The sequence below is a fragment of the Neopsephotus bourkii genome, unplaced genomic scaffold (assembly GCF_033783945.1).
Source record: "Neopsephotus bourkii isolate Nb327-2 ecotype Australia unplaced genomic scaffold, CSIRO-AGI_Nbou_v1 NB_346, whole genome shotgun sequence".
NCBI classification, from domain to species: domain Eukaryota; kingdom Metazoa; phylum Chordata; class Aves; order Psittaciformes; family Psittacidae; genus Neopsephotus; species Neopsephotus bourkii.
This window is the reverse complement of record NW_026900852.1, coordinates 420226-447903: the sequence shown is the minus strand read 5'-3', so window position 1 is coordinate 447903 and position 27678 is coordinate 420226. Positions and strand designations below refer to the sequence as shown.

The following is a 27678-nucleotide window of genomic DNA, read 5'->3' as shown; positions in this document are numbered from 1 at the left end:
ACCATTGCATCTAACACCATTGCCCTTAACACCACTGCATGTAATAGATGCTGTAGCATCTAACACTGTTGCATTTAACGCCGTTGCATCTAACGCCATTGCCCCTAACGCTGTTGCATTTAATGCCGTTGCCCCTAACACCGTTGCATTTAAAGCCCTTACCCTCAAAGCCGCACCAATTAAACCCATTGCAATTAAAGCCCTTGCATGTCAAACCGGGCCAATTAAACCCATCGCAGTGGGACCAACTTCTCCCACCAGCTGAGCATTCCCTGGTTGGAATGCCGTCAGGAAGGCAGCAGGACCCGGTGCCTGGCCTGTCCCCGTGCTCCTCGCTGCAGCGCCTGGCTCGGCGCACGCTGCCTGCCCGCACATGGCTTATTTTAGGTTTACAAACATGACGGCCCCGTGCACGCGCCGCTTCCCCCCTCCTTCCCCGTGAGTCATCAACCCCGTCACCGGGCCGGGGAAGCCGGAGGCGGCGTTGGCGCTTCCCCCCACGGTGCTCATGACCCCAGCGTGGGGGGAAAAGAACCAGCGAAATTCCATGGTGTGGGGGTTATTTCCCACTTCTTTTCACCATTCCCATTTAGCGAGCGAGATGGGGAGGATGCGGGTGGCGACCGCGGCTCGTGCGTGGTCCATGATGGGGTGTTTTGGTGAGGACTGTGGCACCGGTCACAGGATGGGAGAGCTGGAACGCTGCTGGTTTCCTTGCCCGGCCTTACCTTGCGTTTTGGTAGCCATGGGTTCAAGGCAGTGCTGAGTGTTGGGGATGGGTGAGGGTTTTTAGGGGGGGAAAGGCTGGAGAGACCCCCAAATGTGGTCAGAGGAGCCGGTTAAAGCCTCAACGTGCAGCTCCGGTGAGCGTGGAGGTGCCGAAGCCCCCGCGGCTGAGCTCACCACGGAGCCGGTTGGCGTCGGGGCTGTGATGACTCAGCAGTGCCGGTGCTGACTCAGCAGCAGGGGAGGCAGCCGGGAATAAGGGGGAGCTTTAAATTTTGGGTGAGAAAAAGGTGGTTTTCGTTGTCCAGCGTGCTGCTAACACGGTTTTCCTGTGGCTGAGCCTGTGCCCGTGCTGCTGGCACATGTTTTGTCCTTGGAGAAGGGGTTTCATCCACCGGGGTTGTGTCTCCCACCTGCTGTGAGATGCTTTTCCCCACGGGGGACAGGTTGTGGTGGTGAAACCAGATCCGGGTTTGGCAGAGCCGGCGTTTTCCCTGCTCCCAGACGGGGCAGGGCTGGGCTCCCACTCATCTCCTGGCTCCTGCCCCGCGGGCATCGCGCCGCCAACTTGCCCGCGCTTGTCGGATGGGAGGGCGGCAGCGTGCACGGTTCTCCTCCTCCTCCTCTTCATCCTCCTCCTCCTCCTGTGCTGGAAGGCCGGGCTGTGCGGCACGGAGCGGTGCAAGGAGCCCCAACATCCCGGGAAAGGGGGGCACACCGCAGCATCCCCCAGGTACGACGGGACAGGGATGGGCTGGAGGGAAGCTCAGCACCCATGGGTGCTGGGTGGCACATCACCCGCTTGCACCCAGGGCGCCATCAGGGTGCCCACTGGGGAGAAAAGCCTTGGAAATCGAGACGCAGTGTGATTAGTGCATGGGTGTAGGGTGGCTTTTCTTCTTGTTCCCAAATCCTGGCATTTCCCCCCTGATTTGCAGGACAGAGCAATCGGTGGGGTGAAAATGGCTTAGGAGGGGCCAGGAAGGGCCCAAACCTGATCCTGTGGGAGATGCTGGCTGGAAATTCCAGCCCAGCCCCATGGGGGTGGCTGTGGTAGGACAGTGAATGCTGCCGGGTGAGAGGCGAGGCCCCAGGCCTTCCTCCTACAGCCCATGTGCTTCTCCTTCTTTCTTCCAGTCCAGGTGGATCCTTTTTCCTTCCCTTCATGTTCCCTTCCTCCATGTCCCCTTTCTTCTGTTTCCCTTCCTCCCCATATTCCTCTCTTTCCCCATTCTCTTTCTCCATTTCTCCCATTTTTACTTTCTCTCATTTCTCTCCATCCACTTCTTCCCCATTTCCATTTTTCCCGTCCCCTTCTTCCTCTTTTTCCTTCCCTTTGTCCTTCCCCTTGTGCTTTGCCTTATTCTTCCCCTTCCACCCCTGCGCCTTCCTATTCCCCCCTATCCCCTTTTTCCCTTTCCCTTTCTTCGTCAGACTCTTCCCCTTTCCCTTCACCTTCCCATTCCTCTTCCCATTCTTCACCATATTCCCCTTCCCATTATTCCCCTTCGTCTTCACATTCTTCCCCTTATTCCCCTTCCCTTATTCACCTTCCCTTTCCCATTCTTCCCCTTCGTGTTCCTCCCTATCCCCTTCTTCCTCTTCCCTTTCTTCCTTTTCCCTTTCCCCTTCCTCCCATCCCCTCCTTCCTTCTCTTTCCCCATGGACAGAGCCACCGCTCCCCACCAGCGGGTGATTTGGCTTTGCCAGCGGGCCCCGGCGCCAATCTGGTAGCGGAGCGGCGGCACGAGAGGCTCCAGCTGTGTTTGAGGACAGAAACGCTCCAAGAAACTAAAATAGCACCGCGGTTTTTTGCCTTTCCTCCTTCTTTTCCCTTTCCAGAGCCCAGCTCCCTCCCTGTCCGGCCGGAGCCGGCAGCCTGACGCGGCTCTGTGCCGTGCCAAGCCTTTCCCCTTGCCCTGTGCCAACTGGCGGCTCCGGCTCGGCTCTGCGCCGCACTGGGAAGGAGCGCTGTAGTGGGAACACACGCCGTGGCTTGGCTGCGGCAGCGTGCTTCCCAAAGGCTGCTCCAGTGGGAGCATCCGCTGGGGCATCGCTCATGTGGCCCCAGCGCTGAGCATCCCTGCTCCAAGCATTCCTTCCCTGAGCATCCCAAGCCTGGATGTCTTCAACTGAACATCCCTGCTCTGAGCATCCCAGTCGTGAACATCCCTATGCTGGCATCCCAACCTTGAGCATCCCCTCCCCAAGCATTCCCACCTCAAGCATTCCAGCTGCAGCTCCTCCAAAAGGGAAAACACTTCCCTAAATATCTTCACCTGAACATCCCCGCTCCGAGCATCTGAGCATCCCCATTCCAAGCATCCCAACCCTGAGCATTCCCTCCTCAAATATTCCCACTTCAAGCATCCCAGCTATGGCCCCTTCAAAAGGGAAAACCCTTTCCCTGGCGGAAATGAGGAGGATGGAGATGGAAACAAATTTTCCACCTGGAAAAAAATCCCACCTCTCACTGAGAAGCTCCCAGCATTGGCTGGAGCTGGGAATGGGACTAGAATCACGTTCAACTGGTTCATTGTATCCCGCTGGGAAGGAAAAGGGGGTGAAATAGTGGCCTTGGAGAGGGGTTATGGATACAGGGGGTCCCCAAAAGCGCTCCCAGGGTTCGTGTGAAGCAAATCTGGGCTTCCCACTGCGCAAATCAGCTCAGCTCCCTCAGCATCGGCGCTATTCCGGCTTTTCTCCGGGCTAAATGAGGACAGGAGTGAGCAGCTCAGACCCAGCGCTGGGGTCAGCTGGGGCCATGGAAACAGCTTGGAAAACAAGGCGGGAGAAGCAGCCGCGGCTGCCCGCGGCGCCGGGAAGCAGCGGGACCATGAGCCGGCGCGGTGGGTACCCCGGCCGGGGGGAGCCGGGGGCTACTGTTGGGGTCAGCGCTTGGGCTTCCCAGACTTCCTTTAATTCCCATTTTGGGGGGTGTTGAGCATGGATTTAGATTCTTTCACCTTTTGGCTCCACTCCGGCGTCCCCCTTGCCAGTACCTGGGGACCGTGGCTGTGGTTTGGAACTGGGATGGGTGTTTTCCACCTCTTTGGGTCTGATGCGGTGATGCGGTGCCCCCCACCACCGGGCTGTGTGTGTGATTCCAGCAGCATTCCCTTCCCCAGCAAAGCCCTTTGGTTTGTTATTGTAGGCTCTGCTGCTCTCAGGGATGCTCCGTGCTTCCCCCCAACCCACGATCCCAACGGAGGATCCCCGGGGTTCTTTCCAGAGGAGGAAAACCACAAGGCGAGTGCCGGGGCTGGCCGGGCTCCACCGGCGCGGCGCGGGGCCGGCAGCCAAACTGCCTCTTGCCTCTTGGCCGGCCCGTGCCGCCGGCTGGCAGCGGCACCACTGACCTCCCGAGCACCCCGCCGTGCCCTCACCGCAGCCCCAGCACGCAGTGGGGCGGGTGTTCCCCCCCTGCAGCTGCCCAGATGCCATTGGGATGGGTTCGGCATTCCCAATGGTGTGTTCCCGATGAAATGCTCCTCCCAAATTCAGTGCTTTTAATGAAATTGAGTGTTTTTAGCAGCGGGGTGACACCGTGCGGTGTGTCCCAAACCGCTCGGCATGCACTGGGTTGCTCTGTGCTCTGTAGCTGAACCATTTGGCTGCTGCCAAAGGGTTTAATAAACCCTGGAAATGCTTGCACAAGGGAATTTTTGGCATCCTGGCAGGGTCATCGGCTGGTTTTGGAGCATGAGGGATTTAAAACCTGTTCCCCTGTTGGCTTTGGGCTCTGGGGGAGGCAGGATGGATGGATGGATGGATGGATGGATGGAAGGATGGCCATCCTCTTATCCCCTGTTCGATGTGTGTAGCACTGTTGGGTATCCAGGGTTGCTGTGTATAGGGACTGGGTTGTTGGACGTATAGGTGTGTGTATACATATATACAGGGTTGCTGGGTAGATAGGATTTGGGATTTAGGGTTATTGGATGTGTAGGTCACTGGGTGTGTATATATATATATATATATATATAGCATTGCTGAACAGACAGGATTTGGGATTTAGGCTTGTGGAGTGTTTAGGGTTGCTGGATATGTTGGTCTGCTGGATATATGGGATTGCAGGATATGTGTGTTGCTGTGGATATAACAAGTTGTTGGGTATATAGGATTATGCACATGGGGATATGAAGGTTGTTGGATGTATAAGATTGCTGGTTCTATAGGGCTGCTGGATATATAGGGCTGTTGAATATATAAGATTGGTAGATATATAGGTTGCTGGGTATGTAGGGCTGTTGACTAGGTAAGATTCATGGATATATATATATAGGTTGCTGGGTATATAGGGTTGCTGGATATATAAGACTGGTGGTATATAGGTTGCTGAGTATATGGGGCTGTTGAATATATAAGATTGATGGATATATAGGTTGCTGGGTATATAGGGCTGTTGACTAGGTAAGATTCATGGATATATATGTAGGTTGCTGGGTATATAGGGTTGCTGGATATATAATATAGGTTGCTGAGTATATGGGGCTGTTGAATATATAAGATTGGTGGATATATAGGTTGATGGGTATAGAGGGGTGTTGACTATATAAGATTCCTGGTTATGTATATAGGTTGCTGGGTATATATGTGTATGGATATATATATAGGGCTGCTGGCTGTCCAGGACTGTTAGATACAAGCTTGCTGAACATGCAGGCAGCTGGGTGCACATGTCACTGTATCCCAAGGCCACCAGCACGTATAGGGCAGAGGGATCTCTAGGGTCACCATCATCAGGAGCTGCCGTTCTTTCTGGCACTACATCCACCCCTCCCTGCCAGCTCAGGGGCCCGGGTCCCCCCTATAACCCCCCATGGGGTGTTGAGGTGTCTCTGTGGGGCCCATGCAGCGCCGTGGGGCCCCTGTCCGTGGGTCCGTCCGTCCCTACGTGCGCACGGCGCTGGGGCTAATGGCTTCTCCAGCTGGTTTTGCAGGGGGCGGGGAGGGCCGAGGCTCCAACAACTCCGTTCTCCTTCCCTCCCAACATGGTCCCGCTCCATCCTCGCCTCCCACCCTGCACACGTAAGTGCTGCCCGCTCAGAGCCATGCCCGGATCCGGCACCGTTCCCCCTGCTCCGGCACTCACCGGGTTATAAACGGCTCCGGATCACTCCCAGGGAGCACAGCCCAGGCTGGAATCCCTCCAAGCCGGGCTCTGCGTGTGTGGTTGTGTTTTTTGCCTTCCTTCCTTCTGTTTAAGGCATTTAAAACTGGGGGGGGGGAGGGGTGGGGAAATAAATAAAGAAGGAAAAAAAAAAGAGATTTAAAACCCAAATGTTTTCATCCTCAGGGGGATTTATCCCCATTTATAGCGTGCAGAAGGGACCGTGCAGGAGCGGAGCAGCTGAGCTAACCCAAACCTTCCTTTCTCTTTAGTTTATATCCCTCCCCCCTTCCTCAGCTTTTATTCTTTCATGGGATAAAGGGAAGGAGGTTTGGGCAGGGAGCCCTTTTTCCAGGGCAAGGAGGGATAGGTGCCCATGGCAGTGATTTGGGGGTTTCTGTGGATGCTGCTGGAATGAGTCGCGATAGGGAAGGGGATGGATTTTTGGGGAGAAGCCCTGAGGTCTTTCCATGTTCCAGCCTGTGGGGCTGGGAACAAGAGGAGCTGGATGAGAGAGCCAGGAAAAAAGGAATTTTTTATATATATATATATAAAAAGGAATTTTATATGTATATATATAATTTCTTTTCCCCACTGATTTGAGGAAGGTTGGAGCTTTCAGATTAACCCTTTAGGAGCATCACAGGATGCTTGCTCCTGCCTCATCTTCCTGCTGGGTTGATACCCTGCTTTATGGGATGGAGCAGCCCAAAGTGCCACCCTGGCCCAGCAAGCTCATTTTTGGGGCTTCCCCTGCCCTTACCCAGCAGGTTCCCCCTCCTTGGGTAGACCCTTGGGGCTGGTGCCCACTCCCCACTCAGAGCAAAACAGGTTTGTCATCGTTTCCCTGGGCTGGCATCACCGTTGCGATGCTGAGGATGCTTCGGGGCATGGTCTTGGAGGGGGCTCAGGGCTTTTATCTCCCTGCCACCATGCTCTGCTGGGGAAAAACCCTTCTGGCTGGTGAGGAGGAGGAAGAGGACAGCGTAGGAAGGACGGGTGAGGCTGTTTCTTCCTTGCTTTGCAAAGGAGCGTGGAGGCGGCGTGTTGTCCCCACCCTGCCCGAGCTGCTGTTTCACCAGCGCACCAAGCACTTGCTCCCCAGACCTGATGGACCGGTCCCATCGCTCCCGGCTCTGGGATACTGCAAAGGGACTGGAGCCCCTCTGAAGCCCCAGCAGCATCAGGGTGAGCCCTGTGCTGAAGCAGGGATGCACTGCGTTGATGCTGTGCTCCACTGGGAGCTTTCACCCCTTGGGAAAGGGGATTTTTGGGACAGAATCGTGCTGGGAGTGGTTCTGCCCTGGTTTCACCGCAGTCAGCACTGTGCTTATCTCTGGTGGAGAAACCTCACCTCGAAGGATGCCTGTGCCAAAGCCATGGGGCTGGTGGCTGAAGGGTTAAACCCTCACCCCTGTCCCACTGAACACAGAGCAGTGACCTGGGCTCAGGGCTGCAGCTCCTTCCCATGAGCGAGCGGCTGCTGGCACTGGCCGGAGGCAGGAAGCTCTGCCCGCAGCTCTGTTGTGTTTTTCCCAGTGAACTCTGCTGTATTTTTAGCTCTCAGGAAGCTCCCCCTTGGTTATCAGCAAGCTGCTAAATACACAACGAGCACCCCTGGCTGCCGCAGCACCGAAACCCCTGCTGCTGAGCCACGGAGCACAGAAAGACCCTCCCATCCCTGGCAGAACCCCCCGAGACCAGGCACAGGTCTGGGTGCCACCACCTCGGATGTCTCCAATGGGTTTGGTCTCCTCTTGGCACGCAGCCGGTGCTGTGGACGCCAGGGCTGCGGCTCGGCGTTGCCCGGGGCCCTGTGTTGATACAGACACCGGGTTATTCGAGGTGAAACGTCCCCTGGCACCGGCACAGCCAGCTCAGCAGCTTCCTGCCGTGCCACTGCCCTGGTGCGGGCCTGCTGCTCCCGGCCAGGATGTTTGCTTCAGGCTTGGGTCCAAGCAAAAACCCCCCTTTCCTCCCCGCACCGCTTCCTTCGCTGGTGCGAGCTGTGGCACCGGGGCTGGGGATGCCCTCCCTGTCCCACATCCTGCCCACGGCGGGTGTGGAAATCCCAAACTGGCCCATGAGCAATTGCGAGAGCAGGAGCTGGGGTGGGATGTGGGTGGTGGGGTGGAAACTGTCCGTCCACCCCCTGAGCCGCGCTGCTCCTTGCGCAGCCCAGCAGAACCCACGTGGCTGTGGCTCGTGTGGCTCATCTGTGTCTTCATCACCTGCATGTGAGAGAAAGAGATGGGGAAAGGGGGAATGGAAAATAGGATCCCAGAATCCCAGCCTGGTTTGGGTTGGAAGGGAGCTTAAAGCTCCTCCAGCTCCAACCCCTGCCACGGGCAGGGACCCCTTCCACTGGAGCAGCTTGCTCCAAGCCCCTGTGTCCAACCTGGCCTTGAACACTGCCAGGGATGGGGCAGCCACAGCTTCTCTGGGCACCCTGTGCTAGCGCCTCAGCACCCTCACAGGGAAGAGCTTCTGCCTTATCTCCAACCTGAACTCCCCCTGTTTCAGTCTGAACCCATCAACCCTGGTCCTATTGCTGCAGTCCCTGATGCAGAGTCCCTCTCCAGCATCCTTGTAGGCCCCCAGTAAGCCAAGAGAGAGAACTAGGGTGAGGGCTGAGAGAGCTGGGGTTGTCTGGAGAAGAGAAGGCTCAGGGGGCACCTGATCGCTGCCTACAACTGCCTGACAGGAGGATGGAGCCAGGAGGGCTGGGCTCTGCTCCCAAGGAACAAGGGATGGGACAAGAGGAACCGGCCTCAAGCTGCACCAGGGCAGGTTTAGATGGAGCTGGGGAACAATTCCTGCCCCAGAGAGTGCTCAGACATTGGAACAGGCTGCCCAGGGCAGGGCTGCAGGCACCGTCCCTGCAAGTGTTCACACACTGTGGAGACGAGGCCTCAGTGCCATGGGTTAGTGGCGGCCTTGGCAGTGCTGGGCAATGGTTGGACTGGATGAGCTTAAAGCTCTTTTCCAACGTGGTTGATTCCATGATTCTATAGGGCTGCTGGCTCTTGGGTCATGGCAGGGGATGCTCACGTCTCTCCTCTCTCCCTTCTCACAGACAGGTTCGGCGGGCGACCCGGTTGATGGACCCAGCAGAAGCCAAATGGAAGAAGGGCCAATTAATTATGTGGAAGAAAGGCGGCTGAAGGAGGGCAGCGGGCTCAGCCTGGCCAATGGGGCCCGGCCGGAGGCGGGGGGCCCGGCACTGATGGAGCCGAGCAGCTGGTCCCCGGGCCAGCTGCCTGCCACGGGGAAAGCCCACTTGGAAGACGTCAGGAACCTGGTGGCCTTTTCGGCTGTGGCTGAAGCCGTTTCCTCCTACCGCCTGCCAGCCCCGGCATCGCCGTCGCTGCTGTATGAGAAGTTTGACTCGGAGATGAGCCGGGGCGGGCTGAGCACTGCGGATGGGGTCCCACGAGGGGAGGACCTGCACGCCCTGAAGGCTGCCTTGGCTTTGGCTAAACACGGTGTGAAGCCCCCCAACTGCAACTGCGACGGCCCCGAGTGCCCCGACTACCTGGAATGGCTGGAGCAGAAGATCAAGATGGCTCTCGGCGAAGAGCCGGCCTCGCCGCGGCCTCCCGTCACCGCCAACCCCCTGCCACCCCCCCAGGAAGGTGCTATTGACCCCCAGCCGGTGCCTGAGCCCGCCGAGCCGTGCCCGCCCGACGGCCTCCCCTTCTCTCAGAGCGCGTTGACCATCGCCAAGGAGAAGAACATCAGCCTGCAGACCGCCATAGCCATCGAAGCCCTCACGCAGCTCTCAGCCGCTCTCCCCCAGCCCGCCGGCGATGGCCAGCCCCCCCCGCCACCACCACCGCCGCCCCCCGCTGCCCCCTTCGGCCCCGGCCCCCTCGCCCCATCGGGGGCCGTGTGGCAGCAAGGGGATGAGCCCCGTTACCCACCGGAGCCGGGAGCGGCGCCGGAGCCGTTCTTTGGTGCAGCACCGCCGCGGGGGGGCTTTGCAGCAACGTGGGGGCTGGAAGCCGAGGGGGCAGCGGGGGCTGGAGACCCCATGGCAGAGCTGGAGCAGCTACTGGGGAACGCTGATGACTACATCAAGGCAGCTTTCAAGAGACCTGAAGCAATAGCCAGCAAAGCGACGGCGCCTCAAACTGAGCCCCCCGAACGAGCACCCGCTAAAGAAGCGCCACCGAGTGGCCCCCGTTTGCCACTGGCACCCCCAGAGCCCGACCTGCACAAGAAGACGCAGCTGGTCCTGCAGCAACATCTCCATCACAAGCGCAGCCTCTTCCTTGAGCAAAGCCTGGCAGCAGCGACGGCGCCAGCCCCGGATCGGCCGAGCGGATGGTGGGCTCCCGGCGCCCCATCCGCGCCCCCCAAGCCCTTTGAAAAGCAGCCCAAAGAGAAGAAGAAGAAAACACCACCCGAAAAGCCCCCCCCGGCCAAACCGCTCCGTAAGCAAGTGCAGATCAAGAAGGCGAAGCAGAAGGACTCGCAGCCGCTCTTCCTGCCCCTCTGGCAGATCAGCCTGGAGGGCTTTCGGGCGCCCGCCGAACCCCCTGCCGAAGAGATGCAAACCGAACCGCCGCTGGCCTGCCCGCCTCAGCCTCTTGCACTACCCCCGCCCGCCGCTTGCCCCCCGCCACCAAACCCCCTGGATGGCTGCCCCCCGGCTCCCGACTCTCAGGAAAGGGGTGCCCCCGGGGGGGGCCCCCAAATTCACCCTGCGCCGGCGGGTTCAACCAGCTCGGAGGAGGCCCCGGCCCCGGCCCCCATCATGGTGGATGACAAGCTGGAAGAGCTCATCCGGCAATTTGAAGCTGAATTTGGGGAGAATTTCAACCTGCAGCCCCCCGAAACACCCGCCACGCTCACCACCGCGGCGGCCGAGGTGCCGGGGGGGTCGGTGCCAGCCCCACAAGTGCCCCCCAACGCCACCACCGCCGTTTCAAGCAGCACTCCCCAAGCCGGACCCAAAAGCTTTTCGTTCTCACCGGGGAAGGGTCCGCTTTCGGAGCCCCCTTTCACCGCCCGGTCCCCCAAACAGATCAAAATCGAATCTTCTGGTGCTATCACCGTGGTGTCCACCACGTGCTTTTACTCCGAGGAAAGCCAAAACCCGGACGTGGATGACACCGATGGGACCCCCACCAAGGACGAGGTGCCGCTGACACCGACCCTTAGCGGCTTCTTGGAGTCGCCGCTCAAGTACCTGGACACGCCGACCAAAAGCCTCCTGGACACGCCAGCCAAGAGGGCACAAGCGGAATTCCCAACCTGTGACTGTGTTGGTGAGTGACCGGTCGTGCTGGGGGGGTGCCAGGGTGGTGATGGGCCCCAAGGGGGCATTTCTGGGGGGATGCTGTGCTTGCACGATGGAGCTCACTTTGGCTTAGAACTGTAGAAGCAGTTGGGTTAGAAAAGACCAGAGGAGGCCACGGAGCTGCTGCGAGGGCTGGAGCAGCTCTGCTCTGGAGCCAGGCTGAGAGAGCTGGGCTGGGGCAGCCTGGAGAAGAGAAGGCTCCTGAAGGGGAGACCTTAGAGCAGCTCCAGTGCCTAAAGGGGCTGCAGGGAACCTGGAGAGGGGCTTGGGAAAGGGCCTGTAGGGACAGGCCAAGGGGAATGGCTTGAACCTGCCCGAGGGGAGACTGAGCTGAGCTCTGAGGCAGAAGCTCTTCCCTGTGAGGGTGCTGAGGCGCTGGCACAGGGTGCCCAGAGAAGCTGTGGCTGCCCCATCCCTGGCAGTGCTCAAGGCCAGGTTGGACACAGGGGCTTGGAGCAAGCTGCTCCAGTGAAAGGGGTCCCTGCCCGTGGCAGGGGTTGGAGCTGGGTGAGCTTTAAGGTCCCTTCCAACCCAAACCATTCTAGGATTGAGGGATTCTATAAATAAGCACCAAAGCCCTGGTTTTTTTTGTGTGTGTGTTGGCATCTGTTACACTTTGCAGCAAGGTCCTTGCAGTTCACCTCCATCCAGCCGCGGGCAGCTGGATCTTTCCTCCCCAAAGTACAGCCACTCTCCCCTGGGAGGAGCAGGGTGAAGATTTGGGGCATCCAGCCTCGGGCTAACCACAGGGTGCCATTTAGTTGTGGGGCTGATGATTGTTTTCATATAGATGGCAGCAGGAATTACCCTGAAGGGCACCAAGTGAATGAAAAGGCTTTTCTGGAGCTGCTCACACTCTGGAGTGTCTCCCTGCAGTGCCAGGATTCAGGTTGCTTTTCCCTTTGCAGCGTGGTTTAGGGGCTGGAACAGGGGGGATTCTCTCTCTGTTTTCCTAAGGAAAAGCTGTGGGAGGAAGCAGTTAAGTGGGAGCCAAGCTTTGGTGCTTTATGAGGTGACTGTGCTGTTAGAGGCTGTGCTAACCCAACCTTGGCTGCAGGCCGTATTGATCCCTGTCTGGGCAGCTGCAGCCCAGCTGAGCCCAGCTTTCTTCTCAGCCTGGATCCCAGCCAGTGAGACATGATGGGAATGGAAATCAGGGCAGTGAGAGCAGAGGGGTGGAAGGACACATCAGGCAGATCCGCACTGGGTGCATCCCACACAGCGGTGTTGGAGCATCCCTGCGCATCCGGGATTGACCCCTGGGCTTCCGTGGATGCTGGGAGCATCCTTTGCTTCCCATGTTAGCACCTTCCCTCCCTAAAAGCTCCGAGGGGTTTGCTGCTGTGGGGGTGCTACTGGAGGGGGTGAGGGTTGTTGATTGCAGGACTGTACCCCCAGCATCCTTCTCCTGTATCTTAGCATCCTTCTATAGCCCAATGTCCTTCTGTAGCTCCAGCATCCTTCTCCTATAGCTCCAGCATCCTTCTCCTGTAGCCCCAGCATCCTTCTCCTATAACTCCAACATCCTTCTCCTATAGCTCCATCATCCTTCTCCTGTAGCTCCAGGATCTTTCTCCTATAGCCCAGCATCTTTCTATAGCCCAACATCCTTCTCCTGTAGCTCCAGCATCCTTCTGCTATAAGCCAACATCCTTCTGTAGCCCCAGCATCCTTCTCCTGTAGCTCCAGCATCCTTCTGCTATAAGCCAACATCCTTCTGTAGCCCCAGCATCCTTCTCCTGTAGCTCCAGCATTCTTCCTGGTACAAATCCTCTGTGCCGGGATGGAGCCATGGTTACTACCAGGAAGCTTGGAGGGGCTGTGGCTGCCCAGGGAGGTTTCCATGTCTGCAGAGGGGATGTGTGCTGATGGGTGCAGGTCTGAGCACCCATCTCCTTGTTCCTCAGCAGCATTTTAGTGTCTTCCAGAGCAGAAAACGAAGAAGATCCATCAGGCTGCTTAGTGAACCCCATATGTGTCTTCCCTAATGCTCTTACGGGGAGGTGCCACTGAGGAACCCTTGATTTTTGGTGCAGAAGTGCTTGGTTTGAGGGAATTTGGGGTTTGGCATCTCTTGGGGCAGATCGCAGAGGTGCAAATCCCAAAATCCCTGTTCCCCTTCGTGTCTGTGCAGAGCAAATTGTGGAGAAGGACGAGGGGCCCTATTACACCCACCTGGGCTCGGGGCCCACTGTGGCATCCATCAGGGAGCTCATGGAGGAACGGTAAGGAACCAGGGGGCCCGAAAGGAAAGGGGGGACTGATGAAGGTGAATGGTGTTTGTGTGGATGAGCAGGGGCTCTGAGGGTGTGTGGGGTCCTGGGGGGTCTTTTGAGGGCGAGAGGCATCCTGTGAGGGTGAGTGGAAGGGTCCATTGAGGGTAAGTGGGGTCCCATGATGTGAGGGGGGAACTCGTGAGCATGGGGATGGGTGAGCAAGGCTGATGCCCATTCCCTGGCAGGTACGGAGAGAAGGGCAAGGCCATCCGCATCGAGAAGGTCATCTACACAGGGAAGGAGGGGAAGAGCTCCCGGGGCTGCCCCATCGCCAAGTGGGTGAGTACCTGTGCCTTGGATCTTGTCCCCCCTTGGCAGTGCCCACTGAATGACATGTGCATGCCTGCAGCCCTTGGGCTGGGTACGACCCCCAGCCTGGCAGCCCAAACCCCATAGGGGTGAATGCACCCGTGGGAGCTCCAACAACTCTGCTCACCCAAATTCCCACTGCGGAAAGCAGCCAGGACCCACTTTTGGGGTTCTCCCCATAGAATCAACCAGGTCGGAAAAGACCTTTAAGTTCATCAGGTCCAACCATTCCCCAGCACTGCCAAGGCCACCACTGACCCATGGCTCTGAGGGCCTTAGGCTATATGGTTCATGACGTATGACTCCAGCATTGCCCTGAGCAGCCTTTTCCAATGCCTGAGCACCCTCGGGGGAAGGAATTGTTCCTCACCTCCATCTAAACCTCCCCTGGTGCAGCTTGAGGCCATTGCACCAGGCCTTGTTTGCCGTTGGAGTGGTCTGACCCCTCTGTTTTCCAGGTGATCCGGAGACACAACCAAGAGGAGAAGCTGCTGTGCCTGGTGCGGCACCGGGCCGGCCACCACTGCCAGAACGCCGTCATCATCATCCTGATCCTGGCCTGGGAGGGCATTCCCCGCACGCTGGGGGACACCCTGTACCAGGAGCTCACCGACACCCTCACCAAGTACGGGAACCCCACCAGCCGCCGCTGCGGCTTGAACGACGAGTAAGTCCCAGCACACCGTTAGTCCTGTTGGGAATGGGATGGGAAGAGGATGTGGGAGATTTGGGGGTTCCCTCCCAGTTTTCAGAGCTGCCATCACCGCGCTGGTGGCTGATGTTCCTCCATGGTGTCCCTCCTGCAGCCGGACCTGTGCGTGCCAAGGCAAAGACCCCAACACCTGCGGTGCTTCCTTCTCCTTCGGCTGCTCCTGGAGCATGTATTTCAATGGATGCAAATATGCCCGGAGCAAAACTCCTCGCAAGTTCAGGCTGGTGGGAGATAATCCCAAAGAGGTGGGTGACACAGGTGGGGTTGTGGGTTTGGACCTCCGTTTACCCTCAAGTTTTGCATGGGAGAGGCCAGAAAATGGGATTCCTTGTGGGATTTTTGATGAATTAGGGAGATCATAGAATCATGGAATGATTTGGGTTGGAAAGGATCTTAAGATCATCCAGTTCCAACCCTCTGCCACAGGCGGGGGCACCTTCCACTAGAGCACCTTGCTCCAGGCTCTGAGGTCTCCATGGAGCTTCTCCAGATGGGGAAATGGAAGCCAGCCTACTGAAACCAGAGAGCAGGTTTAGGTTCATGTCCTAGAACCAGACTTTTGGAGTGACAGCAAGTGCTGGTATGAGGTGGCACAAACAGCTTCTCTCTAGAAACCCCAGGGGAGGTGCCAGAGGGCTCATGGTCAAGCAAGCTGAAGCACAACAGATGCTGAGGGTGGAGGTTGAATAGCCAAAATGCCACCAAGAATTGAAGCGATGTAGTTTGTTCACTGGAGGACATCATGGGAAGGGTTGGGTGCCATGTGGAGTGCTGGGGCTGTGTCCCCAATTCCATCCCTGCTCCCAAAACCACTGCGTGACATCCTCTTCTTTTCCCTACTGCAGGAAGAGTTGCTCCGGAAAAGCTTTCAGGACTTGGCCACTGAGGTTGCTCCACTTTACAAGAGGCTGGCACCACAAGCCTACCAAAACCAGGTACTGGCGCATCCCCTTTGGAACACATGACCCTGCCAGCAGGCACGTAGGAGATGCTGGATAACCAAAGCCTTCTCCTCCTTCTCGCAGGTTACCAACGAGGATGTGGCGATTGACTGCCGGCTGGGCTTGAAGGAGGGGAGGCCGTTCTCGGGAGTGACAGCCTGCATGGACTTCTGTGCTCACGCTCACAAGGATCAGCATAACCTCTACAACGGCTGCACAGTGGTAAGCAGGGGGCTGGTGGGGCTTTTGGGGGTGCTCCCCCTTGTGTTTGGGATGCTGTTGGGTGCTGTTCAGCCTGGAGAAGAGAAGCTGCACCTCAGAGCAGCTTCCAGTGTCTGAAGAGGGTTGCAAGGATGCTGAAGAGGGACTCTTCATCAGGGACTGTAGGGATAGGACAAGGGGTGATGGGTTCAGACTGAAACAGGGGAAGTTCAGGTTGGAGATAAGGCAGAAGCTCTTCCCTGTGAGGGTGCTGAGGCGCTGGCACAGGGTGCCCAGAGAAGCTGTGGCTGCCCCATCCCTGGCAGTGCTCAAGGGCAGGTTGGACACAGGGGCTTGGAGCAAGCTGCTCCAGTGGAAGGGGTCCCTGGCCATGGTAGGGGGTTGAAATTGGATGATCTTAAGCTCGTTTTCAACCCAAACCATTCCATGATTCATTCTATGATTCATTCTGTGATTCATTCTATGATTCATTCTATGATTCCATGCTCCTTTTTGAGCCACTTGGCTGTCCCCAGTTGTCATCCCTGCATGACTCCAGTGGCTGCTCCTCAGTGGTTTTACACCTCAGATGAAACCGTTCAGGTCTGTGGGGTCCTGAAGCCACCCCAGCTGGACTAAACCACTGTGCTAGCAAGGACCATGTGTTTGGTTTTCTCTGACCCACCCTGCAGGAGGTTCCCAAATGCCTGCTGGGGACCAGTGTAGGCTTGAGCAGGAGGATGCCAGGTTGGGTGGCTTCACACTGATGGTGTCCCATGTGTCCCGCAGGTCTGCACGCTGACAAAGGAAGACAATCGCGTGGTGGGGAAGATCCCTGAAGATGAGCAGCTGCACGTCCTCCCCCTCTACAAGATGTCCAGCACGGATGAGTTTGGCAGCGAGGAGAACCAAAACGCCAAGGTGGGGAGCGGGGCCATCCAGGTGCTCACATCCTTCCCCCGTGAGGTCCGCAAGCTGCCCGAGCCCGCCAAGTCCTGCCGGCAGAGGCAGCTGGAGGCGAGGAAAGCCGCTGCAGAGAAGAAGAAGCTGCAGAAAGAGAAGCTGATGACACCAGAGAAGATCAAGCAAGAGGCACTTGAGCTGCCCACGCTCCAGCAGAACGCAGGTAATGGGGGCAGAGGCGAAGGTCCACCACCCTGAGCTGTCTGGACCACACATGAGGCGATGAGGATATGGTTGGGTGCTGCCATGGGGTGGTGGTTGTTGAGCTCTTGGCATGTTGGGGTGCAGGGTGGCGTTTCTGTTGTGTCTGCCTGGGTTTTCCCCATGCTGCTGGGTCCCGCAGGTGTGAATCAGTGCCAGTGCACTGGGTGATGCTGACCTCCACGCTTGGTTGGCAGCACCGTCATCACGGGGTTTTTGAGTCCATCTGAGTTGTTGGGGTCCTTATTCCTCACCAGTGGCTTCCTGGGCTGGCAGTTCACAAGGGGCTGTGTGTGTGCTGTGCCTGCAGGTATGGCCTTGAAAAGCGGGCTGCCCCCCCAGCCACTGAAACCTTCCATCAAGGTGGAGCCACCGAGCCACTACAACGCCTTCAAGTACAATGGCAACGCGGTGGTGGAGAGCTACTCGGTGCTGGGGAGCTGCCGGCCCTCCGACCCGTACAGCATGAACAGTGTTTACTCTTACCATTCCTACTATGCACAGCCCAATCTGCCTTCCGTGAACGGGTTTCACTCCAAGTTCGCGCTTCCCTCCTTTGGGTATTACGGCTTTTCCAGCAACCACGTCTTCCCCTCACAGTTTCTCAATTACGGGGCATCCCGTAATGCCTCGGGGAGCAACTGGGTGAGCAACGGCTATGAGAAGAAGCCTGACGTCCCGGCCCTGCAGGAGAGCCTCAACCACACCTATGGGAATACCAGTTTCCCTGAGCCCATCCCGAACAGCGTCCGGAGCAAAAACCATCACCAGCGCACGTACGAGCGGGCTAACCGCTATGCCAGCCAGCAGAAGGCAGCGGCGGCCGGGGCGCACAGGACTAGCTCAGGCTCTGAGGAAGCCCAGCCGTTTGCACAGAACTGTTTCAGCAGCCGGCCGATCAAGCAGGAGCCTCCAGATCCTCCACCCGCCATCGAGCCCCTTCCCACCGCAGCCGCCATGCCCGGCACTGGTTTAACCCTGCCGACCATCCCGGCGCGCACCGCGGGGCCGGAGCAGCGGTGGAGCCCCTTCAAAGCATCCCGGGGCACGTCTTCATCCCCAGAGAGGACTAACACGGCGGAGGGCTCCTGGAGCTCCCTGGCACCGGGTTCTGGTGGGAGGGAGAAGCCCAGCGCCTTCGATGCTGCCGCGCGCTTGCCGCCGCCGCCGGGGAAGCAGTGGTCCAACGTTGTGGTGGGAGAGGCGGCGGCAGCGGCGCGGAGCTCGGGCTTGCTGCGGAAACCATGGAGCCCCTGCAAGCTGGGGGAGGCGGCGCTGTCCGGCACGGGCACCCAGAGCCTGCTGGGGCCATTGGGTTTTGGCTCATCCCTACCAGGGCTTCCGGGCTTCCCCGAGGAGCCGTGGGGCTCGGTGAAGGCGGAGGAGCGCAGGACGCCGGCGCCCAGCCCTGGGCTGCAGGAGAAGCCATGGGAAGCGGCGGTGGGTGAGAAAGGGGCTGTAGGGACCCTCCGGGAGAAGCCATGGGATCCATTTAGCCTGGAGGAGGATCTGCCGGAGAAGACGGTGAAAGAGGAGGAAGAGGAGGAGGAAGAGGAGGAGGAGGAAGAAGAAGAGGAGTGGTCGGACAGCGAGCACAACTTCCTGGATGAGAACATTGGCGGGGTGGCCGTGGCGCCGGCGCACGGCTCCATCCTCATCGAGTGCGCCCGCCGCGAGCTCCACGCCACCACCCCGCTGAAGAAACCCAACCGCTGCCACCCCACCCGCATCTCCCTGGTCTTCTACCAACACAAGAACTTGAACCAGCCCAACCACGGCCTGGCGCTGTGGGAGGCCAAGATGAAGCAGTTGGCAGAGCGGGCTCGTGCCCGGCAAGAGGAGGCGGCGCGCTTGGGTCTCCCACCGGACGCCAAAGCCTTCGCCAAGAAACGCAAGTGGGGCGGCGCGTTGGCGACCGAGGCGCCCAGCAAGGAGAGGAGGGACTCTGTCCCCACGCGGCAGGCGGTGGCCATCCCCACCAACTCTGCCATCACTGTGTCCTCCTATGCTTACACCAAGGTGACGGGCCCCTACAGCCGCTGGATCTGAGACGGAGGCAACCGCCACGGCCCCATCTTACCTCAACCCTCGGCAGCGCCGGCGCTCGGCGTTGCTTCGTGGTGCTTTCTCCTCGGGCGTGGGGGAGAAGAAAAGGATTAGGAATAAAATAGACAAAAAAAAAGAGAAGCAAAACACAAGAAGAACAGAGGAAAAAAACCCACCCAACCCACAGGAAGCAAACCCAAGGTCCAAACAGCGGAGCCGGCGCGGGCGCACGCCGTCGGAGGGCTGCGCTTGGCGAGGAGCTGGCCAGCAGAGCAAACCGTGGTAAAACCAAAAGAGGACGGTGCTGTTTGAGGCTTTTTGGGAATCTCATATTTATATCTCCATGGGTTTTTTAATCCAGCCTCGTGCAAAGGGCCGGAGGAGTCCCTAGCGTCCTTTGGCAAAGGAGAGGTTTTTAATCCCACTTAAAAATAATGCCTATTTATTGGATTTTATTTTATTTGTTACTCTGACCACAACGACGAAGCCGATCTTCGAAAGAGAAGCCAACGTGGAAAACTCAACCCAACCTTGAACACAGATCAAATCCAGCCCGCTCACCAAACCAGCTTAAAGGCAAGAGGTTACCCCCTCCAGCTCCAACACACGGGGGCTGGTGGGGGCTGGTGCTTCACCGTCAGCCAGACACGCTGAAAATCCAACCATGTTTTTGCCCAAGGACCTCAAATCACCTGTTTTTCAGCTCGAGGAGGCCTTTCTTACAGCGAGGAACGTCCCGGCACGGCGCGTCTTCGCTCAGCTCCTCGCTGCCGGCGGGATCGGCTCCGCCGGGATGGATCGAGCCGGCGTCTTTCCCAACGCCAGAGACCTCAGGACACGTCCGGGCTGGGGGCTGCCGCTGCCGGGGGCTTGGACCTGGGGGGGATCCTTTGCTGATGGTCCCAGGAACGGCGGCGGCGGCTCTAGAAGGAGCCGACAGGACAAAAAATGATCCAAAACCAGGAAACAAACCCACCCCAAGCCCAAACTGTGAATAGCTGGTGTTGCTCTTGTACATCACTGTTGCTAAAGTCTGGTGCTTTCCGTCTCCGGGGGACTTTCTCCGTGCAATCGGCTCTGGGAAGAGCGAATCCCAAGACTTGGCTGGCCAAAAACCCCGCTGGTCCGCCTTCCCTGCCGGTGCCGGTGAGCACCGCCGGGGCTCGGTGCTTTATCTCTTCCCCCCGGGTGCCATCCCTTCTTCCTACGGATCACCGTTCTTCCCGCAAAACCCCCTTTCCCCAAGGAACAACCCAACCAACGCCGACAACAACCGCGTGGTGCTTTTCGAACAATCTCAGTCGAAACCTCCCGCCCGTCGCCGATGCCGGAGCCGCGCCGGGATGGATGGATGGATGGATGGATGGATGGATGGTCTAGTGGAAGGTATCCCTGCCCATGGCAGGGGGTTGGAACTGGATGATCTTAAGGTCCTTTCCAACCCAAACCGCTCTGATTCTATGGATGGATGGATGGATGGATGGTTGGTCTAGTGGAAGGTGTCCCTGCCCATGGCAGGGGGTTGGAACTGGATGATCTTAAGGTCCTTTCCAACCCAAACCGCTCTATGATTCTATGGATGGATGGATGGATGGATGGATGGATGGGCGGGCGAGGAGCTGCCCTGTGGCTCACCGGGAGGGCGGCATGGCCGAATCCGGGTGCCGGCGTCCCCGGGGAGGTCGTTGCTTTTGCACTTTGAGGTGCCTTTTGGAGAGCCAGCGAGCCAGAGCCGACGCCGTCACCGTGCAGAAATCCCCTTGTGTTTACTGTCCCCCCTCTTCCTTCCTCGCGCACTGGCACAGATCAGCAGGATCTCGGTCGAAAGCAGCCGGGTCATTTCCGTGCTCTTGATTTTAAACCTGTAAATAGGGAAAGAATTTTTTTAAAAGCACTTTCACCTAGATTTAAAAACGAAAGCGAAACTTAAAAAGAGAGAAAAAAGCCCCCAATTCCTTCCCCCCCCCCCCCCAACTTGAAACAGTTACGTTTGAAACCAGATTCTTGTGGGAGAACTGTAAATACTGGCAGAATATTTAACATGCTTCGTCCGTCCTTCAGAATTAATCCCCTTTTTTGTTCTTAACTTTTAACCTGTAAAGTCGCGTATATTTGACAAGGAAACTCAACGAGCTATTACCGCTTTTCTTAGACATCCCCAATAGCATATCAGGATTGGAGGAGTCGAGGGCGAGTCAGACTGTAGGGATAACCCGCAGGTGATGCTGGTTCCAATGTGGATACGGTGAAAACGGGACCGGGCTGATCCCGTTGGACGGGGCCGGATTCGGGTGCCGGCCCCGGTTGGCATCGCCTTGGCCGTCGTGGCGCGGGTGCTTTGTGAGCTTCGCCTGGATGCGTTTGGAATCGGGAGGAGAAGGGGGTCCGTGTAACCTGTCTGAGTCCTGCTTCCTCGGAAGGGGTTGGTTTTGGTGCAGGGATTTGGGGGGGGGTGGGGGGTGTCGATCCGGTGGGATCAACCCCGGGGTTAAGCGGGGAGATGCCGGCGCCGCGGGTCGGGGAGCGAGAACTGCTGCAGTCTCACGTTTTTACACTACATAACGTCGAAACCTACCTCAAATCTCAGTCATGATAAAGGAGCACGCTTCAGACTCGTACGAAAACTCAAAATCTATGCACAGCTCTTTACCCCTTGCTGCTGAGAGGCTCTTTTTGCAAGCTAAAGCTTTCCCTTTCCCCGTCCCGGCGGCCGCGCTCATCCCACCCCGTTCAGGGGCACTCACTTATGGGAGGTGGGGGGGGAGGTCCATGTTTTTAATCACTTCGGGGTGCGATGGGGACCTCGTTTTGCAGCGGGTCGTGGCCGCAATGGTGCTAGAACAACGCCCGTGGTAGAAACCCTGCGGAGAGCTGGGCTTGGGGAGCCCCAACGGGCTCCTTCCATCCTACTTTGGCTCTTCCAGCCACGGTGCTTCACTTCGGGCAGGAAATGGGAAGTGTTTTGGGGTCCCCCCCCCTCTTGGGACAAGGGGAAGGAGAAGGAAAGCAGAATCCCTGAGGTGCCTCAATAGCTGATTTTTTCCTTTTAATACTGGAGTATGCTTTGTGGGCTCTATAAGGCATATTTTTATTCAGTGAAATCTTGTAATCCAAACGGTGCTAATGGTGTTTTAACAAACTATCACGCTTCTGCCTGATTCCATCTCGCTGAGGTGCTACTAAATGTACATACGAAACTCGGGAACCAAGGAAACAAAGCAAAAAGCAATGTGGTGGAGGAGGAGGTCTTAACTTTACCGGAGCGACAGCTCGAAGCGTGCCGGGAGCCACTTGGGTTTATGCAAACCGAGATCGGAGCCGTTCCCCTCCGGAGCGGGGCCGCGGTGCTGATGTGGTGCTTGGATGAGGTGCTCGGTTGAGGTGCTCAGCCACAGGTCATGGAGGTGGTGGTTGGATGCGGTGCCTGGGCTCAGCCAGGGTGTGTGAACACGGTGCTCAACAGCGGTGCTTGGACGTGGCGTGTGGACACGGTGCTCAGCCAAGCATCGTGATGCGGTGCTTGGATTGTGGTGCATGGACACGGTGCTTGGCCGGGGTAATACGGACGTGGTGCTTGGTCATGGTGCTCGGACATGGTGCTTGGTCATGGTGCTCAGGCACGGTGCTCAGCCATGCACCACAGACACGGTGCTTGGCCGTGGTGTGTCAACACAGTGCGTGGACATGGTGCTCGACCACGGTGCTTGGACATGATGCGTGGACATGGTGCTCGGGCACGGTGCTCAGCCATGCGTCATGGACGCGGTGCTTGGACGTGGTGTGTCAACGTGGTGCGTGGACACGGTGCTTGGGACGTGGTGTGTGACCACAGTGCATGGATATGGTGCTTGACCACGGTGCTCCAACGTGGTGTGTGGAAATGGTGCTTGGGCACGGTGCTTGTCCATGGACGTGGTGCGTGGACACAGTGCTCGGGCATGGTGCTTGTCTGCACACCATGAATATGGTGTATGGACACGGTGCTCACCAGGGTATAGGAACATGGTGCTCGGTGCGTGGACATGGTGCTCAGCCCCAGTGTGAGAACATGGTGCTCAGGCAAGGGATGGGAACGTGGTGCTCGGGCAGGGTGCTCAGCCTGGTGCATGGGGATGCTGTGCATGGACAGTGCACGGTGCACAGCCACGGCACAAGGGCATGGCATGTGGATGCGGTGCTCCGGCACCGTGCATGACCACGGTGCTCAGACATGGTGCTTAGATGTGGTGCTCGGGGCACGGCCGTGGTGCTTCCACAGGGGCATGGTGCATGGATGTGGTGCTTGGGCACGGTGCTCAGCCACTGTGCACAGACACAGTGCTTGGCCATGGTGCTTGGGCAGGGTGCTTGGCACCATACATGGACATAGTGGTTGAGCATTGTGCTTGGCCGTGGTGCTTGGCACCATGCATGGACACAGTGCTTGACCGTGGTGCTTGGGCACAGTGCTTGGCACCATGCATGGACATAGTGGTTGATGATGGTGCTTGGGCAGGGTGCTTGGCACCATGCATGGACATAGTGGTTGGCCATGGTGCTTGGCCATGGTGCTTGGCACCATGCATGGACACTGCTTGACCATGGTGCTTGGCCACGGTGGTTGGCACCATGCACAGACACAATGGTTGACCATGGTGCTCGGCACCATGAATGGACACGGTGCTTGACCTTGGTGCTTGACCATGGTGCTTGGCACCATGCACAGACACAATGGTTGACCATGGTCCTTGGGCACGGTGCTTGGCCATGGTGCTCACCCACCATGCACAGACACGGTGCTGGGCCATGGGCGCCCTGGCACTGCTATGGCTGATCACCGTGCCCCTCCATGGCACTCGTGCACAGCCCCTGCTCACCGCACGGTGCCACCGCACGTGGGCACCGCTCAGCACCGCGCTTGGCGCTGCCCTCACCCCATAGCTCTTCCCCATCCCCACACCGCGCTGTGCGCCCCCCGGCGCTGCGCATCCCGCTTCCGCCCGGCTCTTTCTTTTCCCCCCTTTTTCCCCCCTCTTTTTGTCCATGTTTTGGGGTTTATTGGTGCTACTTCCTTCCCCTTCGGCTTCCCGTCAGCGCTGGGGCAGCAGCTCCCCCCCGCGCCCCCCAACCAAGGCAAATACCTCAAACCCCCCCAATTCCCCGAGCGAATCCGGGGCGAATCTTTCCGAAATCAGGGATCCTTCCGCAGCGGTTTCTTCCTTAATTATTATGGGTTTTTCTCCCCCCATCCCCCCCTTCCCCCCCTTTTTTCCCTTTCCGCCCGGGTTTGTTCCTCATTTTTCCGCATCCTTCAGGGATTTCAAACCGCCGCAATTCCAGCCTCATTTTTAACCCCAGGAGCAACTTTTTGGGGGTTGATTCTTGCGTTGTTTTTTTGGGAACCCCTTGGTTTTCCCACCACAACCCCCCCCCCCAAAACCAAAACCCCATAAAGAGGTAAGAATTCCACCGCAATCCACCCATCAAGCGCCATTTCTCCTTCAGAGTCGGGAATTCCATTGGAGGCGGGGAGGGATTTGGGGAGGGGGGTGTTTGGGATCATGGAAAAGGGGAGCGGGACGGCGGCAGGCGGAAAGGGGGGGACACACGGGGGGTGTCCCGGCGGCTCCGAACCATTCACACTTGAAGATTCCTGGTCGGGACTGTGGTTACTTGAAATGAAGTTTTGATCCGGGGCGGATCGAGGACCGGTAGATTCTATCCCCATGTCTCAAGGCAATAGGATTAATGTGTATTAAACTGTAGATACTTTTAGGACAGTAAATTTATGCTGATAATTTTATTTTGTATAATTTTCCCCCTTTTTCCTCTTTATGTTTGATTTATTTCTCCCTTTTAACACCCTTTCCACCCCCACCCTCTTTTTCCCCGTGTTTTGGTAAATTTATTTTTTAGGATGCCTAAAAATGACAAGTTTTGGATCCTTCCCCTTCTTCCCCTCCCCTTAATTTTGTTGTTTTGTTTTTTTTTTCGTTTCATTGCTGGGTTTTGGTTCTTTTTTGGTTGATTTTGTAATTTGTATTTTATTCTGCGTTGCCGCGGCCGCCGGGCTGTGAAATGTATTATTCCTGATACCTTTAAAATATTGTGGGTGTTTTAATAAATTTTATATTTATTTTTTGCACTCAAAACGTTGCCCTCCCCCCCCTCCCTTCCCCTTCCCCACAGCTTTCTGTGTGTTTTTGGGATGTGGGTTTCAGGATGGGTGGGTTGGGAAGGGGACCTGGCATCCTAGAGGGGTTGGTTGGTGAGGGGAAGTTGGGGCTCTGTCTGTTAGGGAGGTGTCAGGGTGAAAACCAATGGTGGGAATAGGATGGGGATGTGGTTATGGGGGGAGTGTCGGGATGAGCATCTGGGGATGGGATGGGATGGGGAGGGAGCGAGCAGGGAGGGGGGGTAAGGGAGGTAAGGATTGGGGTCGGTGTTTTGGGGTCAGGATGGTGGCCGCTGCTCACATAGAGGAGGAGCCAGGACACAAAGGTGGTGCTGGGCATCACCTACACACACAGGGCTCTGCAGTGATGCCACTCGGGTGTCCTGGAGCAGAGCAGTTAAAGGGGTTTAACCAGTGAGGCTGAACTGGTTTTGTGCCTGTTAAGCACAACTCCCTCAAGGCTCCCAAGCCGAGTGAACCGGAGCCTGCCCCAGCTCTCCACAAGAACCAGTAAAAAACTCAGTGCAGTTGGTGGCATCCAAGCAAGTCAGGGGATGCAGGTCCAGGCCCAGGGGAATGGCTTTAACCTGCCAGAGGGGAGGTTGGGGTGAGCTCTTAAGTTCTTCACTATGAGGGTGCTGGGACGCTGAAGTGGGTTGAACGGAGAAGCTGTGGCTGCCCCATCCCTGGCAGTGCTCAAGGCCAGGTTGGACACAGGGGCTTGGAGCAAGCTGCTCCAGTGCAAGGTGTCCCTGGCCATGGCAGGGGTTGGAGCTGGGTGAGCTTTGAGCTCCCTTCCAACCCAAACCAAGCTGGGATTCCATGATCAAGCAGCACCCGTGCTGCTTCCAGCAGCTCTGATTGATTCTTGAAGCAGCTCTTGCTGACCAGCCCCAGTTCACGGCTGCAGCGGTGGAAGCGATGCGCTCGCTCCATCCCTCCCCACTCCCTGGCCTGCAGTGCCCCTGCGTGGCTGCCGGGCTCAATGGGTGTTAATGGCCAACAGCATCCTTATCCGTGCGGAATTCCTCTTGTTTTGCCCTGGAATGTGCCATCCGCAGGTACCTCATGAAGCAGCTCTGCAGCGCTGGCCCAGCCTCAACCTTTGTCCCTGGAGCCTGGCGCTTGCTGAAGGGTTTCAGGAATTCTCTGGACTTTGGAACTTAGTCCTGTTTTCAAACCTGCTTCCCCTGTGCTGGCTGCTGCTCGTGGGGGTATTCCCTGGCTCTCCCTCAGACAGAGGAGCTGTAACCAAGGGGATAAATGAGTACGAAAAGGCAAAAGCACTCATCCCAACCTCTTTTAAGCCATTATCATTATAGATCCTCCTTCCCCCCCCACCACAGTCAGTGATCAGTCTTTCAAGCTCAGTGGGACAATGAAAGCCATTGTTGATACTGAGGAGATGGGAGCTGTGACTTCAAGGGCCTCTTCAGTGACAAACACAGCACAGGGAGTTTGGATGCGTTGTGTAAATCACAAGCTGATGGCTTTACTGCCGGCAGGACTTCTGCTCCTGTACAAGAACAGCTCAAACCATGGCTTAGTTTGCACTAGTGCAACACTTAACAGACTTCAGCAGTCAGAACCTCCTGTTTTACAGTGATGGTGGCAGGGCATCAGGACACAGATTAAGGACAAGCAGCAGCATCAGCAGGCACGGAGGGTGCCTCCTTCCCTCATTCAGTGACCCATTTGATGTGCAGATTGCTCAAAGGGTGGCACCCAAATACAAGGCCCCCCTGACACCCCATAGTACTACTCATAGGGAACAGAGTCAGCATAAGCCTGAGCTCACTTTTAAGCAGCCTTTTAAAGTGTCTTAAGCCTCTAGTGCAAACCAAGCATTGAGACACCCTTAGACCTGATGGCGTGGCATTGCCCTGCAGCATCCCTGCCAAGCCTTCACCCACTCCCCAGCACAAAGCATTCCTTCCTGAAGCTAAAGGCCAACCCCTCCTCACCAAAAGCTCCAGTAGCAATGTGAGGGTTGCTCAACAGGAACAGAAGTGTTTTCAGCTCACTGTGAAGTAGTTCCACTCATGTAACCCAGATCCCCAAGGGCAAAGAGCATCGGAGCCACTGCTGCCCGACCCGTTTTCAACCACAAAAATCACCCAAGCTCCTCCCTTGTTCAACACTTTCCATATTTAATTTATTTAGGTATTCTCTACATTAAAGTTTTCTCATGCCAACGCTCCCATCCCGACCTCAAGAAAAATAGACTTGACACAGCTTTAGGGTGGAATGCACTGGAGTAGAATTGCCATTGAGTCCAAGTTACAGAGAACACTGAACAAACTAAAGGACTGCACAAAGGAGACACCAGGGAAAGCTGGAATTAGTTACACATCCTTCAGGTCGTGTTAGCACCTTCCTAGACAAGTATAGAGAGGTGCAACGTGCTTTAGTTAGCCAGAGCAGAGCGTGGAGTACACTGAGCCTGGGAAACAGCAGGGAAGCCTGCCAGCACTGGGCTTGGAGCCTCATCGAAACCAATGGGAAGGAACAGCACTGCATTGACTAGCCAAGGCTGCAGTGTTTGCAATGCTGAGCTCTCTTGGCTAGCCACATCTGTGCCTGGAGTGCAAACCAGCCCAGTTCCAAACACAGCTCGGGACTAATGCAGTAGTTAAGCCTTGTCATGCTACCTGAAGGAACAACCCACTGGCCTGTGAGCTCTGAAAAGACCCTTTGCTAGTGGAAAAGCACTCAGCACCCTAGTGCCCTC

General features: G+C 57.2%; 2 protein-coding genes and 1 long non-coding RNA gene across 3 annotated transcripts in view; 2 read left to right on the top strand and 1 right to left on the bottom strand.

Moving 5' to 3' along the window:
- Nucleotides 1-27678, top strand: part of MAK16 (MAK16 homolog) — a 56580-nt gene that overhangs the window by 3165 nt on the left and 25737 nt on the right. The gene's annotated exons all lie outside the window — the stretch shown is intronic.
- Nucleotides 1-27678, bottom strand: part of LOC133209527 (uncharacterized) — an 85405-nt gene that overhangs the window by 39004 nt on the left and 18723 nt on the right. The window lies entirely within an intron of this gene.
- TET3 (tet methylcytosine dioxygenase 3) lies at nucleotides 634-20265 on the top strand. The gene is made up of 10 exons (XM_061348175.1): nucleotides 634-1016; nucleotides 8916-11112; nucleotides 13279-13369; nucleotides 13606-13699; nucleotides 14188-14396; nucleotides 14536-14686; nucleotides 15287-15376; nucleotides 15467-15604; nucleotides 16373-16709; nucleotides 17058-20265. The coding sequence occupies exons 2-10, from the start codon at nucleotides 8961-8963 to the stop codon at nucleotides 18794-18796; spliced, it is 5001 nt and encodes a 1666-aa protein (XP_061204159.1). The 5' UTR covers nucleotides 634-1016; nucleotides 8916-8960; the 3' UTR covers nucleotides 18797-20265.